Below are 21,708 nucleotides of genomic sequence, written 5' to 3'. Positions count from 1 at the left end.
ATTAGTCACTGTAAATGCATTTGCTATCTTTGTCTGCATCTATAACTCTCACCATCATTTCCTTGCAGAGTAAACAAATGTTGCTTATAAACTTACCTTTGCAGGATTTTCTAACCTACAAATGTGCTTAACAGAATCAAATAAAATGCCTCGTTAAAACCAAGTATACAGCATACAAATTACAATGTTATTCTTAGGACTGTGTCAGAGATGGTGTGACTAAACTTCTTAAGCATGATGCTTGTTTTCTTTGAAACCTGAAAGAACAATATGTCCTGATTGTTGTCCTGTCATGTACAGTTCCACTTATGCCTATGCAACCGCACGTCAATGTGCCTTTGAAATCCTGAAGAATGTCTTCTACCTTCCGGAGCCTGGGGCAATCACCACGTGGGTTGCTGTTTACCCCAGTGGCAGATTTCCATAAAGCTATAATCACGACCAGATGGTCTACCAAATGATGATTGTTTGATGGAAAAAAATATGCATTTATCTCTATAAAAGTTTGTTATTTGTTACTTGAGCTTATGTCCTATTCTAGCCACATAGTAGTATTCATTTTGAATTTGGTGAGTGATTAATAAAGACCATGTTTATCATTAACTTGAGATAAAGTCATCGACAACAATAATAGCAAAATTTATTGTGTGGTATTACTATGTACTAGAACCTGTGCTAAATATTTTATATGTACTCTTTTATTTAATCCATGCAACAACTCCATGAAATATGTGCTACTATTATCACCATTTTATATATGAGAAACCAAGGCAGAGAGAAGCTAGGTACCTTGCTCCAGGTTTCACAATTAGTTTGGAAAAGCCATCATTTGAATTCAAGCAGTTTGACACAAATCAAAATTTTGTAACCACTATGCTGTACTACTTCTCAGTTATTTAATTCCTTTTTTTTCAGTTTTATTGAGACAAACAGCACTGTGTAAGTTTAAGGTATAAAGCATAATGATTTATTTGACCTACATATGTTGTGAAATAATTACTACAACAAATTTACTTAACATCCATCATCTCATACCGTTAGAAAAAGAAAAAAATGTATTTTTTTTCCTGTGATGAGAACTCTATTTAGTTCCATTATTAAAATGGGAATTTGAGGCATCAACACTACCCTGCCTTGCCATGCCCGAGGAAAAATGATGTAAGGTATTTACCAGAATTCCAAATATATGATATTCACTGGATGACCTATGGGTAGGTGTCTGGTAGGTGTCTAGTATTATTAACTCTGAGTTTCCTTCATATATCCATGAAACATGCTCCATAGCATTGTTGGTATTATAGATTTTGTGATGACCAACAACTTTTCTGACCTGATGGTTCCAGCTAAAACAAGCATAATATCACCAAGAATTCTGCTGCTTTTTCAATAACACTGTGGGGAGGGTACTAGTCAAACCACCACAGACATTTTTCTCTGATACGTTTTTGCTTCCTCAACATAGGAAGGAAGCACTAGCCAATGGTACATTTTGGTCTACTTCAAGCATGACCTTCAGTGTAACTCTGATACAAGTTTCTCTGTTAACATGCTCAGTCAAAGACTAGCGAAATGTTTCTGTGCTGAATATTCTGACTAGAGTGCAAAGTCAGGGCTTCAGACTTGGAATAAGTGCTGAGTCTGCTAACTATACACTCAAGGTCTGTTGGCCTCCTGCACCTCCTCTATATGCCTCAGCACACAACAGCCCGAATCGTTCATCTGGTTCGTAGCATTCCTTTGCTGCTAGCATTATTTTTTATTTATTTGCATGCCACATCTTACGTTGCCAGCACTGGGTCCTTGAATCATCTCTACACTGTGGATTCAGAGTCCTGACAAGTGGCCTGATGCTACCTTGGCTGTTGGCTTCTCTGGATTTTGGAAAAGCCCCAGAGTGAACCAAGAAAAGTGGCAAAGCCAAGACATGTTGCCTGGATTGCCCTGTGCTGGTGATTATATGACACCTGGGTATTTTTCTAAGTTATTACTGCACTTGGCACCTAATCTGCAACCTGAAGGCAAAAAAAAAAAATGCACCAATGTAGTTTTCTAAAAAACTGTCAGCTCAGTTCATGTCGATGAACATTATCAGCCTTTACTTATGCAAAGGTTATAAACTGCTGATGCATGTCATGCAACAAAACGAAATATAGCCCCTACCATGGAGGAGGTTGCACTTAAGCAGGAGAGATAGATCCTTGAATGGTTTTCGGTTGGTTTCCTAAATAGAGAAATGAGGAGCCATCAGAAGGGCTAGCGTGTTAGCTCGGAAAGGATCCCTGGGCCAGGTGGGAAACGTGTTCCAAAGAGAATCACAAAAGCAAAGGCCTAGAGTCATCACACAGTATGGCGCATAGAGAGGACCATGGAGAGATGGAGAACAAGGGAGACGAACTGACGTGAGTTGGGGCAGGGTTGGATTGTGTTTTTTCCCAACTTATACCCAGCTCCCAAATCCTTCACCAAGTCTTATATATTTCCCTTCCTAATATTTCTCTCCAATATTATTTCCTTCCTAATAGTATTCCTTTTTCTCCATCCTTATTAGGGTCCATTGCAATAGTCTTGCAACCAAAAAAAAGAAGAATCTACTACTGTTTCATAAGAAGTTGGAGGATCACTGCTTTTAAGTGGAAAGAACAAGCCTTCCATGATAGGCCCTGTGTTCACCTGTTTGCTCTGACGCCGATGCTTTCCTGTGCTCTGCGCACCAGCATTAAAGACTGACTGCAGCCTGTTCCCTGGTCATGCCTTTGGGACCTGCACACACTGCTCACGCTGGCTGAGCCCATCCCCAAATGTATTACCAGCAAATTCTTATTCAGCTGGAAGATTATTCCATCTGTGAGGCCTCTGCTCATTCTCCCAGGCAGAAAACTGTACTTGTTCCTGCACTGGCTCCTTTGCGCTTTCAAGGTGGCTCTTATCTTGCTGTTTAGCATCTGTTTGTGTGCAGAGCTGTTTCCTCACTAGACTATAAATTCTTTGAGGGTAATGACTGACTGTGTGTTAACTGTGTCCTAGCCCCATCACTATCCACAGCTCCTTGCTCATATCAGGTGCTCATTTAATGCTTGTGAATGAGAGAAAAACATGAATAATCGCTACTCTCTCCCCAGATTCTAATAAAAAGCCCCGAAGTAATAAAGCACATAGAGCAGGCGGTAGAGTTTAAGTCAGCTTGTCTGAAGTAATGTTCCCACGTGGGGCAAGCCTTCTCTCAGTAGCCAGGTGAAGTTCAGCTAATAGGATGTGGAGGTGTAACTGAATAGCCCAACAGTCCTCACCGGGATGGTGCACTGAGTTGGTGTTAGTTGGGCTGCTGGCCTGACTCCCCCAGCAATATAAGCCTCAGCGAAAGTAGCAGGTGAAAGTCTCTTCACTATCCACAGCTAATCAGAGAGGACAATTTGAGTACACAACCATTACAGGCCAAGATGATGTCTCTGTAGATTCTACTAAACAGTCAGTGCCTATTAAATGTTTACTATTAATACAGCCTTGCCACGAAAAGAGAAGGGAGTCTGTGGAACCACCATCCTAGCATGCTAATTAATTCTCTGTGTGAAAAGAAGGACTAATCTCCATTTTAAAGCATCAATCATGGAAAATAAACTGAAATGTGACCAGATTTTAAAATGCTACTTGTTCTAAAATCAGATGTAAATGAAAGCTCCCAGGATTCTGTAAGAGGCGATTATATGGTGCTAAGAAACCCCATTGAAACTCAATCTTCTAGGAAACTTTAAAAATCCCTTTTCCAGTTTGAAACTGTGTCAGACTTCATATGCTTTCCTTGTCTAAGAAGCTTTGCTCTGTAAAAATTTCTCTCAATTTCTAAGTAAAATATTACAAAATTTCCCAGAAGCATTAGCGACAGTTCCTTAGCAACTGTTGATATGTCTCAAAACAACCTGAGACAATCTTCTCTGAGACATGTAGTCTCTCCCTCTCCCTGCTAACAGAATTCCACAATATGGCACAAAAGATTCATGTGGCTAAAAATAGCTCCCGACACACATTTTTTTTTAAGTTGACGGAGTCTTAATGATTTAAGTCTTCCATATCACAGCTTTGGGTAGGTGCGCCTTAACAACAGTATATCAAAGGGTTCTGTGCAGAGAGATTTTAGAATCTTTTTCTTTTTTAATCACACCATTAACACTCTTGACATTTCAGAAATAATGTTTATCGATTTTGGTGTTAGCACTCCCATAAATTAAGTGATGTAATGGACGGAATTATTGTGGTACTATAAAGGACGTGCCATTCAGATTGTTAACTACATATTAGAAAAAGCACAGACTCTGGATTCATGTAAAAATAGCCCCTGATCTGAGTAGTAAATAGGAGATGCAGGAAACTGACATGTTCCAGTGGGGATGGGTCTATCTCACCATTCCATCCTGGCTGTAGTCCCCAAAATAACTGAATTTGTTTAATAAAAGCATGCTACAATTCCAGTGATCGTTTTGCGCGCGCGCACGCACACACACACACACACACACACAACTCAAAGATGAAAACATGACACATGAATTCAAGGCTATTCACTCTAAAGGAATCAGCATAATGAAAAGTAGTAAAAATGGAGAAAAAGCCCGGCCGGTGTGGTTCAGTGGTTGAGTGTCAACCCATGAACCAAGAGGCCTCCCATTTGATTCCAGGTCAGGGCACATGCCCGGGTTATGGACTCAATCCCCAGTAGGAGTCATTCAGGAGGCAGCCAATTGATGTTTCTCTTTCATTGATGTTTCCATCTCTCTAACCCTCTCCCTTCCTCTCTCTAAAAAATCATAAAAGTATATTTTAAATAAAGAATGGAGAAAAAGCATTTGGAACCTGTAGCAGAAAAGAACCATCTGATACAGAAAACAAAAATGACCTGGAGATACAAGCTTCCACAAGGAATGTGCCTCTTTCAATAGAGGAAAAGCAAACTCTAGCCAAAATCTGTGATTATGGTTCTAGGGTAGAGGTCGGTAAAGTCAGAAATGGTGAAATCACCATGTAATAGACAGATTGAAAGAATTCCTCTGTGTGTGTGTGTGTGTGTGTGTGTGTGTGTAATAGGACATGGACATACATGGGGTAAGAACTGTATTTACACCTCATACAGTTATTATGAGAAATAAGTGAGCTAAAACACAAAAAATAACACAGTGCCTGGTCCATAGCATAGCAAGTGCTTAATGAATGTTAGCTGTATCATCATCACCATCACCATCACCATCATTAATACCATATTTTCTCCCATTTTATATAGAAGGACAGTGAGTTTCCAGGAAAGTTAGATAACTTACCCAAGGTCACACAGCTATCAAGGGACTAGGCAGAGACTGAAGTCTGCATAGTTGCAAAGCCCATGACCTTTCCAATTTCACCAAAGGTCTTAGCATTCTTACAGAAGGGATAAACATTTTGCTCCTATGAAATGGGTTTTGAGTAAAGAGAGAACATAGTTGCTGCTACTATCTTCATTCTTATAGTTGTAAATGCAAATAAATCTAATTAAAACTACTAAGAGCATGAGTTTTATTGTCTGGGCATATTAGAATAATCTATTGCTAGGCTAAGACATTTCCTGGTCAGAGGTTAAGTATCTGGAAGTGTCTTTTGCTGAAGTGTAGCCAGTCTGTCATTGATCTCCCATTCTATACCTATCCAATTAGCATTCTTAAAGTCACACAAGTTGCTGAGGTGACTAACCTGATTATGTTGTTTTAAAACAATACTATTACTGATGAAATAATGAATAATCTTTCCATATCAGAACATCAAAATTCATTCACTGAAGAGTCCATCAAATAAGTCTAGATATAAATTAATAATATGTGTCTGTGTTCTGGTTTGGAGATGAAGGAGGAAAGTTACTTGAAAATGAAAGGGCAGAGATTTATTTTTAGCCCAGGATATACTTAGAGTTAATAGTTCTAAGCCAGTGTGGCTCAGGCCCAGAGCAAAATTCACTAATTTGAATCTCTTTTTGTTGCCCTTCCTCTTTGCTCTCAAACAGACAAGCTAATAAGCAGTGGGGACATATCTTGGATCTAAAGAATATTTCTGCAGTTTCTATTTTCTAAGTCATCAAGCTGTTCTTTAGTTTTATAGAGCAGTTTTTCAATTGTTGAGGATCTTTCTGCAGAAAGGCAATTTGATTTCTATCCTTGGCTTTTCAATTTTATATTCCATTATCACTAAACATTGATTAAGCCTGCTGCAATACACTCCCTTGTATTTGGGTCTTTGAATTCCCAGAAGGTCATTATTTCTTATAATTTAACAATCTGGAAATATTTTAAAAATATGGTCAATGCAGGTGCTGTATTTATCAGTGTTAACCTTTTTGATATTTTATTTAAAAAAAATGAACTGCTGTTTCTTAACAAATATGGCACATAGTAATTAAAATGCTTTAAAAAAGATACAAATTAATATTCTTTTTCTGAGAATATCATTAAAAAATACTCAAGATCTGGTGGGCAGCTTTCTAAAATATCTCAATAATCCTCATCTCCTGGTATTCATTCCCTGTGTAATCCCCTCTCCCTGCATGTTGACTGGACCTAGTGACTTGCTTCTAATGAATCAGAGATGGCCAAAGTGATGGGATGTCACTTCCATGATGAGGCTACAAAAGCCTATGGCTTCATGCTCTTCCTTCTCACTTCTTCGCTGAGGGAGCAAGCTGCCATGTAGTGAGAGGATCTCTGGAGAGACCTCAGTCCGACAGCCTGTGAGGAACTGAGTCCTGCCAACAACCATGTGAGTGAGCCAGAAAGTGGATCCTTCTCAGTGGAGCCTTGAGATGACTGCACCGAGTGAGAGCCCCAGGACCAGAGGACCCAGGTAAGTCATGCTATTTTCCCTGGCCACACAGGAAAGGAAATACTAGAAATGTTTGTGGTGAGTTGTTACACAGCAATAAATAACAAAGAAAAGCTCTAAATACACACTGTCATCATTCCCACTATTTAGTAAACATTGAACAAGAGCTTCCTTCCGATGTGCCTGGCACTTGGCTAGGTACTGGGAATGCTGTGGAGAATGAAATATACATGGTCTCTCTCCTCTGGGCCCAGGAGATGATTACCCTGTGTGCTCCTCCCTGGCTGCCGGTTTTATTTGGTTCCCCAAAGGGACTTTGATGAGCATTCACGGCCATTTGATGGGAGAGCCCCTCTACCAGAGAGATACACGCCTCCACATAGAGCCTTTGGTAAGCCATAGCCTGGTCAGAACAATGATCCCCAGCTCTGAGGGGCTGACAGTTCTCTTCTCAGGAACAACAAGAGCCCTGGCATATGGAGGTAGTGACACTTTATTACTCAGATTCTTTTACATAAGAGGGATAAGAACAGCCTGAAATAATTTTTTCATATTAAAAAAACTTATCCTATTAGTCTAATCATAATAGTAATTATATTTGGAACTTAATTATAATTGTTGCAACAACAATGCAACTGCAAATCTTCTGTAAATTAGTAATCTTCATCTACTTCTACAAAATCATTCCTATCAAGCTTACACGATATCATATATTTAGCTCATTATCATGCCTAGATTTTGTTCATTTTACTTATCAATAAAGTCAGTTTTATTCACATTGTCTTAAAATTTTGTGGCACATTATTTTGGTGGTGGGAAAGCTTTCTTCTTGAAGACCAGTTATATTTTTAGAGAGATTTTAAGCCCTTAGTATTTAAATATGTGGATGATGCAATAGTGTTCGAACATTATTATGTGGAAGCTCATGGGTCTGAGTAGACATCGTACCCTTCCCGCATCTGGACACACAATTAGACCAATGTGTCGTTTAGGCAGTACACAGAGGTGACAGTGAGCAGAGCTTTATAATTAGACTGCGGGAATCAACTCCAAATGTTTGGGATCAAATTTATTAAGTTACTTTAAAAGATAATATCTAAGGCCCAACAATGGAGAGAGAGCAACTCTGGTTTGAATAATTCAGAAAGAATGTATCAATAGAAGGGTAAGAATTAGCAGAGATCAGGGGAAAATGGGAGTCAGAGAGCAGTTGGCAGTGCTCATGTAGCACAATCCAGGACAGAGAGTTCTGAGAGTATTGATCCATGTGTTAAGCACTGGATTAAGTGGAGAACACAAAAGATATGGACCCTGCTCTCATGAAATCTACATTCCACTGGACCAGATGACAAAGCGACTAGTCTAGTTGGCAGCAATACGCATAGTGGAGTTGGCCACACCAGGCTAGATGTTACCTTTAAAATCATCTAACTCATCTTGCTGTGTTTTCTAGGCTCACCAGATAATATTCTTATTATAATGTGGCGTCCAATAACCTTCCTCAATTCTTATTATAAGGTGGCTTCCAATAATCTTCCTCAATGCTGACATAAGCTTTCCCATTCACTTGGCAGTCACAACTCATAATTATCCATTAATACACTGGCACTCTAAGTTTTCCATATCAATCACTTAAGTCTAGCTAGCATTCTCTCTGAGTTTATCCCAAAAAGCTGAAGTGAGGTGGTAGCCAAAGGAAGGAATGTCACCACCAGACAGGACTGGGGGGAGGTAGTTGGAAGCAGCCAAGGCAGGGAGAGATGACAAGCCAGGACCATCCATGGTTAGGAGGAACCAAACTCCTAGCCTGGAAAATGACAACTTGTTTTAAATCCAAAGGGGAAGCTTAAAATAGAAACTGGAGAGTGAGAAGCAAAGTCAATATCTTCAAGTTAAGATAAGTTAAAAATGGAATGAATAGAGGCAAAAAGTTCAGGACTAAATGAAATCAAAGTGTTACTATGTTTTTGGCTTGAGAGATTAGGAAGATAGTGAAATCAGTTATTAAAATGAAAAAGGCTTGGTGAGAGGGAAAGTGGATTTGGTTTGAAGAAAATCAATTATATTTGAGATACTGTTAAACTACCACATAGATTATTTAGATAAACGAATCTGGAGTGTTCAGGAGTCTCTGAGATGGAGGTTTAACTTTAGTCACTGACATGTAAAAGGTACTGAAAGACATGGAACTGGATAGAACCATTTAGGAAGAACAGATAGACACAATGTCTACAAAGGCCTGGAGCCAGTCTAACACTTACAGTTCTAACACAGGATAAACTCGAGAAGTGCATGTGCATTTGGTAATTTTTCTACATAACGTCAAATTGATTTCCATAGAGGCTGTACTAATTTGCTCCAATAGCACAATATGGAAATACCCTTTCTCCCATATCCTTCTCAATACGATGTTTTCAAACTTGTCTATCTTTACTAATATGGTAGGTTAAAAATGTCATTTCAATATAGTTTTAATTTGCTTTATTCTTTTTAAGGGTGAGCTTGAGTATCTTTTTATATTTTCAAGATGTTTATTTGTACCCACGTATGAACTGCCTATTCATAATCTTGGAAGGAAAGGTGAAAAGAATGGTATTTGAATAGCAATGGGAAGGATCCTGTGACAGGGAGACCTGATGATGCAAGAAAGGGCATTACTGAGAAGAAAAAGGGTTCAGGATCCAGGGCACAGGGCAGGGGTGAATGTTGGAAAGGGGGCGAGGCCACTTCTCCCATGGTAACAGGATTTAAGGCAGAGTGTGTGAGTATGGATGTCGGAAGGCTCAAGCACTGGTGCCGAGAAGATAAGGTGGCTCTATCCTGATTGTATCCATTCTGACTGGGAGGTATGAGAGAGGAAGGGGATCTGTAGCCATGAGAGGAGTGGGAAAGTGAACTTACTAGAAGAGTTGAATAGAATGACCTGACAGTTTGACATGTCCTTTTGAGGTTTGTGGTCAGCAATCTGACAACATGGTTGTGTGATTTTTCTCCAGAGATGTTCAATCACTTGGCTATGAGTACAACATGTGAGAGATACAAGATATTAAAGATATTAGGCAATACACAAGGGTGACAGTGAGCCATGGAACCTACACTGGGTACAGAGATGTGAGAACAGTGAAGTGTCAAGGTGGTGACAGTAAACAGTGGAGGTAAATGGACTGAAGGACTGAGTGAAGTTGGGGGACTGCTAGAGTAGGAATACATGAGTATGTGAGTAGGGGGAGTCCTAGGAGGTAGTACCTGAGAGCAATCAAGAGAGTTGGCAGTGGGTTAGCACCAGCCTGAAAGAAACTGAAGGTTTTGCACAAAGATGAAGGGGTCATGAGTCTAAAATAGTAGGTTGATATATTCAGGAGAGAGAAGGCTGTAAGAGAAGCGAGATCCTCTTGAGAGAGCCAAGATTCAGTTGAGGACAAAAGCTGAAAGGAATATTCAGAGGAAAGGTTGAGAATGTCGGAAGTTTTCCCCCATAGAAGAGGCATTCTAGCGAGCACAGTGAGAAGTGTGGCATCGAGGGACAGTGGGAACAGGGCCAGGGGAGAGAAAGGACAGAAGAGAATGAGCAGGAGGACCCAGGAGAGGTTACATGAGTAGAGGCACTCACATCATGTGCAGAGAAAAATCCAAAACTTAGTAGATTATATGTAAGAAATGATAAAATTATACAGTATAAGATATGAGGCAGTTTCCATAAACGTATGCTATACAATGATCCACAGAATAACAAATTCCTACCAGATAAAATTGCAACTGGTTCCCTTTGGACCTGAGATTTTAGAATCTCATTGTGTACTATGGTAAGAAGCTATTCAGTGTTTTACAACCAGGAGCTATTACGCTGAAATTAAAACCCGGAAGTTTTCTGTATGATGATAAGCCTCCTTATCGCTATAGGAGAAATTTTAAATTCTAATTAAACTTCTAAATTAACCTAAATAGAAACCCAGCTCATTTAATAGAAGTCTAGAATTTCAAATTATGTAGAAACTTAGATGTCATCTAGTTCAACCAACCCATCCTAAAAGTAAAAAAATAAAAAACCACACCTTTTATATTAACCCGCCCCTCCTCCAAACTCCCTAGCTTTCTCAGCATGTGTCCTTTCCCTCTTGTCCTGACTGAAATTGTATAGCCCCTAACAACTCTGTTTCTCTTGTAGGCTCTCAGGTAAAAACCCAGTGCCTGCAGGTGGGGCGGGTATGATCCATCCCTCCCACTGACAATACCACCCCCCCCCCCTGCAACCTCCCCCACCATCTGCTGGTCCCACAAATGAGTTAGTTCCATGTCTAGCCTGGGTCCCACTAACTGGAAAAGATTTAATAACTTGTTTGAAGGCATGAGAGAGTTACAAAAACATGGTATTGCAGGACAAAGGAAGAAAGAAGCCCAGCAAAGTGAGCCTGGCACATGACTGCTGACTCTGAAAGTTCAGGGTCTGCCAAGGAAGAGGGGACCCAGTAAACACATGAGGACTTTGGACAGGATTTGGAAGGACTACACTTCAAAAGTAAGGGCCTTAGAAACAGACCAGCCCTCTTGGTGACTGAAAGCCAGCTTCAAAATCTCAATCCTTAGCTGGATCAATGTGATCAGAAATTGCTAGTATCCTAAGCTAGCTGCCTGCCTAAAGCAGAAACAAATCCTTTCTGGAGAAAAGAAACATTTCAGAGTCTTAAATTATCTCTGTAAATTTTATATGCACAACATCTGGTTCCTTAAAAAAGTAAGCTAAATATATACATAATTAGGAATATATACACACATATAAATATATATATTTATGAATATATATGAAAAGACTTAATGAAAACCTAAGAGGAAAGCAGACAATAGAAACAACCCAGATGGTCCAGATAAAGGAGTTAGCAGACTTGAACTCCACATTTCTAATAATGTTTTCAACACAAACTTAAGAGTTTGAGTATAAAACTGGAAATTTTTAAATGAACTAAATTAAAATGCTAGACCCGAAAATACTGGAACTCAAATTTAGAACTCAGTGAAAGACTTTCAGAGCAGATTTACAGAGATGAAACTGGAAGGAAGGTCAGAAAAAAAAAAATCCAGAATGAAGTACGGAGAAACAAAAGTGGTGGGGGGAGGAGCTTAAAGAAAGAGATATGGTGAAGACATCTAAATATCTATTATTGGAGTCACCAAAAGAGAGGATAGAGAGCCTGGGGAAGAAGCAATATATTTAAAAATAAAATGACCAAGATGTTTCAAAAATCAATGAAAAACATCAAGCTGTAGGTTTAAAGGGAACTATGAATCTCAAGGAGGACACATATAAAGGCTTAAACACATAAATATGTAACAGCAAAAAAAGCCCAAAAAGTTAATCCTGAAAGCGGCCAGAGAAAAAAGAAACTACCTTCAATGAAGCCACAATTAGACTGATAGATAGCTGGATAGTACCATACATGTCTGTTGAATAAATTAAATCTATTATTAAGAACCTTCCCATGAAGGAAACTCCAGGTCCAGAGAGCTTCACTAATTAATTCTCCCAACATCTAAAGAAGAAATAACATCATCATTACATAAACTCTTCCATAGAATAGAAAAAGAAGATTCCTTCCCACCCATTTTATGAAGGTAACATATCCTTGATTTAAACTGAGAAGGATATTATAAGAAAGAAAAATTACAGGCCAAATTCTCTTAGGACACTAAGCAAAATATTAGCAAACTAAATCAAGCTATATATTAAGAGAAGTGTATTAAAACCAAGTTGGATTTTGTCCCAGGAATATGAGGTTGTCTTAACATTTGAAAATCCATGAATGTAATTTATAATATTAAAAGAGAAAAATCATTTGATCATATCAAAAGATGCAGATAAAGCATGATTTTAAAAATCCACATCTCAAAAACTCTGAGTAAGAAATAGGAGAAAATTTCCTGAATCAGATAAAGAAAACCTACAATAAAACCTAATGCAAACCTCACACTTATACAAAGTTTTCCTTCTGAAAATGGGAATGAGATGCCAATATCACCACTTCTATGCAACAATGTCCTGGATGACATAGACAAAGCAAGAAGCTAAAAAGTCAACAAAAAATATGCCAGACCTATAAGTAGAATACCATAAAACAATATTAAAGGAAAAAATTTAAACTAATGAAAGGATATACCATGTTCATAGACTGAAAGAGTCAATACTGTAAAAATTCCCACTCTCTCCAAATTGATCTCTAGATCCAATTTAATATCAAAGTCCCAGAATGATTTTGTGGAAATTGAAAATCTGCTTATAAAATTTAAATGAAAATTAAAAGAGTAAAAGAATAGCTAAGAAAAAGAAGAATGAAATTAGGCAACTTTCTCTAGGGGATATCAAGACTTACTATAACCTACAGTAATAAAGATAGTGTGGTACTGACATAAAGACAGGCTAGAAAATGGGACAGAGAATCCAGAAACGGACCTCTGCATATGTGGAAACTTAATATTCAGCAAAGGTAACAGAACAGTGGACCCTCATGCCTCCTCCCTGTCCTGACCTATTTCTCTAGCCTGCTCTTCCATCCCCCATGGAAGAAAGTCAATTCTCCATTCTTTCTAAAGCTCTGAAATCCCTCTCTGTCAGCAGATGAATTTGCTTCCAATTTCACAGAAAATATAGAAACCATAAAATACCCTTTTCTAAACTAAAAATACATCTGAATCCATAACCACATCTTGTTCTCTATAACTTCTGTTAAAAAGAAAAAGCCATCTCTTGTTCCTCCATCAGCCCCACCTTTTCTGGGACTTTGCTCTTCCAATTCTCTTCCTCCTGTATCTTCTCTCTCTATTGGCTCTTTCCTATCCATTTTTTAAAAAATAGTCAAGCCCTTTCCATCTTAAAAACAAACAAATCAATGAAAAGTAAAATCATCTTTCCCTTCCACTTTTCTATCCAAGATAATCCTATCTTCCTCTCCCAATTCATGAAAGAAATATTAATTCTGTCTACTTCCTCATGTCTCCATGCAGGCATCAAACCACAATAGTCTGTTTACTCATCACATGTACACAAATGACTTTTCAGGCTTTTCTTACATAGCTTTTCTAAACACTGGACATGCTCACAGTACATGGCTGCAGGTGGCTCCTAGAGTTTCCTCCTATACTTCTGGCCACCCTTTCCTAGTGCCTGCCACAGGCAGTCTTCTGTTCATCTCTTAAATGATGGTATATTTCAGAATTCTCTATCAGTCCATTCTCCCTTTTCATTTTACATATGTCTGCGTGACCTCCTCTATTTCCATGGCTTCAGTTACTATTTATTGCTGATAACTTCCAAATCCACATTTCTATTCCTGACATGTATCATGAAGTTCAGAGATATGACACTTGGATGTGTTGCATGCTCTCTAAACAGGATCCTGACAATGCTGCCATTCCATCCCTCCTCTGTGAGTGGCATCGTCTGCCGGGAGCCGGTCCATGCTTGCTGTTTCAAGGGACCTGGCATATATGGCATACTGTTCTTAATATGTTTGCTCAACTTCTTGGCGCTGTGTTTTAACCAAGGTCACCTCTCCGAGAAAGGTTGTTTCCCCAGGTAGGGATTTTCCCCTGAAGTTAGGGAGGGAATAAAACCTCTTAACTAAGTGCCAGGCGGGTAATTAATCACTTTAACTATGAACAATCATGCTTAAGCTACATAATCTTTACTCCCTGGAATGGAGATAAGAAACACCCTAACCTTTGTAATAGAGATTGATAGGATTGAATCAACTGGTATAAATACAGATGTAACAAGACAGCAAGAGACAGAGAGAGAGAGACAGAACCTAGGCACAGAACCTACACAGAACGTTCTCTAGAGACAGAAGAACTTCGCTGGAGAGAACATGGCAAAAGATCCTGGACAGAAACTGGCCTCAGAACCTAGAGACAGAACTTAGCGAGAGAACATGGCAAAAGATCCTGGACTGAACCTGACTCCAGAAATTGGCAAGAGAACCTGACTAGAACCTGGTGACTGAACCTGGCTGGAGAACCTGGACAGAACCTGGCTGGAGAACCTAGCGAAGGAACATGGCCACAGAACCTGGCTGGAGAATCTGGAGAACCTAGCAAGAGACCATGGACACAGAACCTGGCTGGAGATCCTAAACAGAACTTCGCTGGAGATCCAGACCAGAACTTGGCTGGAGATCCTGACAAGAGAACCCGGCTATGATGATCACCTGAACGCTGCCTCTGGGTCATTCCTTATTTGCTGACTCCGTCCACACCTTTGGGGACCCCTGGACCTGCTGGGGCTCGACCCCAGCAATCGTCCATCACCCAATTTCCACAACACTGTCAGTGCTGCCTCCCAAAATATAGTTTCTCTTTACCTCTAGTATCATCATTTATTTATGGACACTTCCACTCCCATCTAGACCATCTTCTTGCTCTTAACTGGTCTCCTGCCTCCAGTCCTGCTCCCTTCCAATCTTCTCCATAGGAAGATCAGATTGTTTAAACTTTTGTCTTCTCATTAAATTATGAGATTTTTGAGAATGGGTATCATATCTGTCTTGATAACTGATCAATTACTATAGTGGCTGGTACATTGTAAAATTAAAGAAATATTTTTGGAAGAGATAAATAAATTGGCAACATTTGTATCATTGTTAAGAGCTGAATGTGCACATATACTTGAAAACATTTAGGGCATGTCTTGCTCCTTAACGGAAGTTAAAGGTAAATTATCGTATTAACCATTAAGTAATACTTCCACTGACAAACTTAGAACGTTAGGTCTTCAGAAAAGCTATCATGAAAAGTCATGCAAAATAGCAATTAAAGTTCCAAGCAAGTCCCAAAATTACAAGAAACTATTCTGTTCCTTTCTAGGAATTTTGTTTTCCAGTTAAAATACAATAGCTGCCTGTCCTTAGCATGTTGCAAAATGAGAGCAATAACCTCTTAGAACATGGATTCAGGTTGTAAAATCCATGCTTTTCGGATTTGATATAAAGTTAAGCCAAAACTACATAAAACATATAGAAAATGTGAAGAATTTGGGAGTCAGGGAAGGCCTGGGCCTTGGGAAGGTTGATTCAGGGGATTTAGCTAGTAATGCAATGCATTTCCCTTGGGGGTTTCATTTAATTCACCCACCCAATTCTAGATTTTATTCGTAGACATTCTGACTAAGTAATATTAGCCCACTTAAAGGTGAACAGAAGAAACCAGATTTGCATTTACAAAATAGAAAGCTAGGCTGAGGATGCTAGGAAAAGGATCCAGAGTTTTCACCAGATTCTCAAAGGGGTCCATGGCTCCAAATGGATCAGACCCAGTTTAATATAGTATCATTCATACGATGCCATCATAAGAATAAGATTGACATTATGGGAAAAGTGAAAACATAGTGCTTAAGGATGTGAGCGCTTAAGTACAGCTGAGTTCCAATTTTGCTTCTATAACTTAGTAGATGTTTGACTTTTAGCATGTTACCTCATTTCTTTGTTCCTCAGTATCCCCGTCTCTAAAAGGTGGAAAGTAGCATCAACCTAATCAGAAGATTAAGTGAAACAATATATACTTAGCAGAATAACTGGTACTTGGAAAATGTTACCTATTGTTACTGGAATAATCTTTAGATGAGATAAGTTCTAATCTTAAAAGGTTATATAATAGAGTTACAGTCAAGCCCCACACTTTTAAATTTATTTCCAATTTCATAGAGCTTTTAGAAGTAAGAACTTGATTTCCTCTGACAACCAACAGAAAGACAAGCACTCATCTTTATGATGATGACCTGGTTCTACTTAAAGAATACATTAATCCAGTGGCCAATGACTGCCAGGAGGAACAGCTCAGGCACAACTGTGCCCAAACCAAACTTGTCAGTTCTAAAATACATTCTTCAGGGCTGAAGTGGATAATATTTTGGAAGTGTTCAAAATGCCAACTCTTTAATTATTTGGAGGGGAGTGTATTTATAGTTACTTCATCTTGGCAGGCCCACTCCGATAACAATTTCACTCTATCAAATATTCCACACAAGTCATGTTATCTTGGGTGAGGTGGAAGACTGATAACTCCAGCTCACAAAAACCTTGCAACCCAAGATCCTACCTTCCATGCTTAAAGGAGAAGGACCCATGAGCATCCGTGGATTTAGTTCAATCATTTGTAAGAAAGCTTACAAAGAGAAGCCTCAGTCCTGCTGGCAGGTACTCTAGCAGCTGCCTCTGGACAGCAGAAATGATAGTCAGTCTTGGCAAGAATGGAAATCAGACCCTTAATTCTGACCTTATGTCACCTTCCCCAGTGTCTAAAATGTGTGTGCCAATCAACAGCAAGGACAACCTGCATTTCAGCTATTCATCAGTAACTTCCATGTTAAATTGTTTGATACATGGCTCCAATTAGAAGCCTGGTTGCCATCACATTGTAACATATTAAGAACAATTATGACTAGTGCCAGTGAGCACGTAATGTTCAAATGGGTTCTCTAATATACTGCTGTAGAAGTACACCTTTTCTCAGCTTGACATAGGTATATCTAACAAAATCTTGAAAGTGAATACTCACTGACTCACCAATTCTACTTCTAAGAATTTATTCCAAAGAAATAATCCAACAACTGCATAAATTATATGTGTAAGAATGTTCACCTATGAACTGTTTATAATACAAACATTTGGAAAAGAATTCAATGCTCACAACATATAATTGGATAAAAAAATTTTGGTGTGGCCTTAGAATGGAATTCTATGCAATCATTAAAAGGAAAATTTAGACATATTTAAGTATTGGCACAAAAAGTAATCTGTGATGCAAATTTTAAAAACCAGGTGCATAGTATGATCTCATTTTTGTTGTGTACATTTATATCTAACATATACATATATCTGAATATATGTATTGTATATGTATATATCCTATCTAATAAAGAGGTGATATGCTAATTGACCCTCACTTCATCGCAAAGATGGCAGTACCCACAGTCAATAAGGAGAGAATATGTTAATTGACTGCCTCGCCCTCAAAGATGGTGGTGCCCACAGCCACAAGATGGTAGTGCTCAGTTCCCTCAGCCCTGCTGGGGCAGCAAGCACATGCCTGTCTCCGGAGTCCCCCAGTCCCCTCAGTCCTCAAGCCGCCCAGGGCTGGCTCGAGGTGCAGGCAAGCCTCGGATGGTGGCTTCTCAGCCGCCCAGGGCTGCTTGAGGCTCAGGTAACCAGGGCCGGCCAAGGCTTGCGCTGCCAGCAGTGGCAGCAGCAGAGGTGTGATGGGGGCGTCGCCTTCCCCTGATTGCCGGGTCACCTCCTGCCCCTGAGGGCTCCCAGACTGTGAGAGGGGGCAGGCTGGGCTGAGGGACCCCCCCCTTCCAGTGCATGAGTTTTCATGCACTGGGCCTCTAGTAGTTATATAAATACATATTTAATTATAGAAAGTTATGTACTGAAAGATTAACAGTGGTAACTTTAAAAAAATTTTTTTTATTGATTTTAGAGAGGAAGGAAGAGGGAAAGAGAAAGAAACATCAATGATGAGAGAGAATCACTGATTGGTCACCTCCCACTTGCCCACCACTGGGGACCAAGCCCACAACCCAGGCACGTGCCCCTGACTGGAATCGAACCTGGGACCCTTCAGTCCACAGGTCAATGCTCTATCCACTGAACCAAATCAGTTAGGGCAACAATGGTAACTTTTAATGCTTGAGATTATGAGTAGCTTTTATTTATTTATGCCATTCTGTATTTTATTAAAAATTATCATTATGTATTACTTTTTTAATCATAAAAATAAGTTAATAAAATTTTTTAAGCCCAGATAGCACTTTTATTTGAGGATAGTACCAGATATGTACTGAGGTTCACACATTCAGAATCATACAAAATCTCTAAGCTCTTTCTTTTCATATTGTATCAATACAGGAATAGGCAAACTTAAGTGCCTTTAGAAGACAGGCAGACAAAATAACTAAATGAAATAGAAAGGGCATGCAGCAATAGGGAGGGGAAGTGACCACAATTAACTACAGAGCACATGCCTAGTCTAAAGGCATCCAAAGTAAAAAAAAATTCCCAAGCATTCAAAATACATCTACAGGCCCAGTGTGATTAGTAACTTGCTATTTAGGATCTTTACAATATAAAGCTACACACACAGTGCGCTACTATAACTCGCTCACATGAGGACAATTAAACATCCCTCCCTCTGCATCTCCTAGAGTTAATTTAAGTGGTCTCTAAAAGGAGATATTTTTTCATATTTATAAATTATCTTTCTAAAATGTAATATAAGAAAAAAGTTTTGCCTCCTTTTATAACAGAATGAAAGCAATTAATTTAATTAGCTTTCCTTTTCTCTTATTTGTTCTAGAAAGCTCAGGAACTTCCTTAGCCTCGGTTTACTGTTACAACTGTCTTTCCCCCTCCATCATTTAGTTCTTATTCACTTGCTTTGATGGTTATAGTAAATGTATTACAGTATAGTATAGCATAGAATAGTATACTGTGTGTGTATATATATATATATATATATATATATATATATACCACTTGAAATATTTTTGAAATTCAGATTAGACATAGGAAAGTAGAAATAAATTAATATACTAAAGAATAACATTAGAATATAGTAAAATAACTGTAGTTACTTGCACAAACATTTTATATACTTTGGTATTATTTCTATTTATTGGCCAAATTTTAAACTATATAATATAGACTGCAAATGTATTAAGGGTAATTTAGCAGCTGACATGGAAATGAAGTAGGAAAACAATAGGTAAAAAGAGAAGGTGAAGGGGGGAGGAAGTGGGATGAAAAAAAATGATGCAATAATTGCATTGTAGAATATGTATGTGCAGCAACTATTGTGCCAAAATAGAATAAAAATAGCATCTTTCTTCAGAAGCTTTTACCTGTTCAAGGAACTCAAAACCTATCTGGGTAAGTGAGTCTAAAAGTCTACCTCCCACTGCCTTCCGCTCCCCCCAGCTGCCATACCTGCCTCTAGCCGCTGCTTTACTGCCCACCCACCGAAAACTGGAAATGAGAGTATAAATATTCCTCAAACTTGAAGTTTTGGAACTAAGATGTTTATTAAAAATTAAAAATTGATGGTAGGTAATTATCGAAATGGAATATGCTAAGATGACTAATATCAAAATCAATTATTAAATATTTTAAATGGTATTTTATTTTGAAATTTATAAGCTGCTCCCTTTTTTTTAGGAATAGAAATTCCAAGGATCAATGAAATGCTGGGAAATTCTTTAAAGAAAGCTTTTGTATAAATTCAAGGCATGTGTATAACTTTGATGGCAAAAAATTAGGCAAATATTCTGCTCAATCATATATACATATAACAGAAGATTAACCAGCCTCTTGTTTTTACTGACTCCTGAACTAAGCTTCAATTTAAAGAAGTAAAACCCAAACACACCAGTATAATCTGGTTAGTTATAAGAAATACATTTCTTGTTTACTATGAATCTTGAATTCTCATTAAAATGGAATAAAACAAAACATCTTAGAAATTAATTTAATAAGACAAGGGTCTTAAATAATAAATCACCCTCCTGTTTATTTAGATTAATTTGAACACTTAATTTGTGGTTAGTGGTCAGAAAACTTTAGAAAGCAAAAGCTGGATAAAAGAGTAATATTATACCAAAACCTAAATATCATTTAGTATGAAGTTAAGACTTTCCAAAAACATTCCAGGGTATAAAGCCAAAACATTTTTGAGAAAAATTAATTAGAGATAATGAGAAAGAAGTTACATATATTTCTTAATGCAGGGAAAGTCTGAAGAACAAACAAAATTTATAAAAATGTGAAATAAGAAAAGCACAATGGAGTGTAAGACAGGAGACATTTCTGAATTGATTTTTAAAAAATGAAAATGGAAAGTGAAGTACTTTAATGATGTAAGGTAGCCTCAGTATCAGTATTTAATAAATATGAAAAGTCACAATGCATGTGCAGACTGACAATCTAAAAATAATTACTATCCAAAACAGAGAAAAATAGCACTGACAGTATTATCCTAAGATACCAAAGAAAGTGAGATACAACAACGAAACCATATTTCATTCTCTTAAGACAGAAAGTGTGGAGGAATCCCTGAGTACTATTAAAACATTGGAAGGTTTCTATAAAAGTGTGTAAGACGATACACATTTACTGTGTATACATAGTACATGTTTATGCATGGGATACACAGATACATTTATATTTATAAACCTCCCCATGAAGTGACTTATTAATGTCCAGAATGAATACCTAGAAACTCGGAATCAACAAACTAGCAGCAAATTACAGAGGAAACAATCACGTGAGGTCTGCAATCCCGTTTAAATAACGCCCCGCCAGGAAAGGGCCAGCAACGCACTGGCAGCGATTCTGAAGCAGCAGCAGCAATCCATAAAGCATCTTAATTTTCTCGTCATTTAAGAATTAAGCCACTTCCAGTTCACACAGATCCTACCAGGTGCACTAAATTGATGTCATTATGAGCCATCAGGAAATACCCACCGAGACCTATACCAACACCTTGAAGTTTTGTTAAACAGCTGTGTGTTTTAATTGATTTGTATTATTTAAAATAGGAACAGTTAAAAGTCAGTTATCGGATGTTGTATGAAAGAGATGCCAAAAGACTCCAGGGAGACCAAGTTCAGAAGAAAGCCAATCACTGGAACTTCACTTGAGCACTGAAGATTATTACCAGAGGAAGCACAATTAAATCATCAGGTTATCAGCCATCATTATAAATCACCAGGCAACATATCAAGCTTCATTATTGAAGCATCCTTAACCAGTGGCTTCCTGTATCAGTGAGAGTCAAAAGCAATCTACTCAGCTAAGGTACCTAAAGAGCTCTGCTTTTTGTGGTGTTCTGATTTTTCACCCT

General features: G+C 38.3%; 1 protein-coding gene across 4 annotated transcripts in view; it reads right to left on the bottom strand.

Annotated features, from left to right (window-relative positions):
- Positions 1 to 21,708, bottom strand: part of ATG10 (autophagy related 10) — a 202,562-nt gene that overhangs the window by 24,538 nt on the left and 156,316 nt on the right. Inside the window, exon 6 of one of the 4 annotated variants that reach the window (XM_081089469.1) lies at positions 913 to 2,221. The exons of the other annotated variants lie outside the window; for them this stretch is intronic. Coding sequence (XP_080945595.1) covers positions 2,111 to 2,221 — 111 coding nt within the window. The 3' untranslated portion in view covers positions 913 to 2,110. Of the gene's footprint in view, positions 1 to 912; positions 2,222 to 21,708 lie in introns of those variants that run through there. 4 annotated transcript variants of the gene reach the window in all.

This window comes from Myotis nattereri (genome assembly GCF_964212035.1).
Source record: "Myotis nattereri genome assembly, chromosome: 4".
NCBI lineage: Eukaryota > Metazoa > Chordata > Mammalia > Chiroptera > Vespertilionidae > Myotis > Myotis nattereri.
Note: the sequence above shows the minus strand (reverse complement) of the source record. Positions and strands in the feature narration are given on the sequence as shown.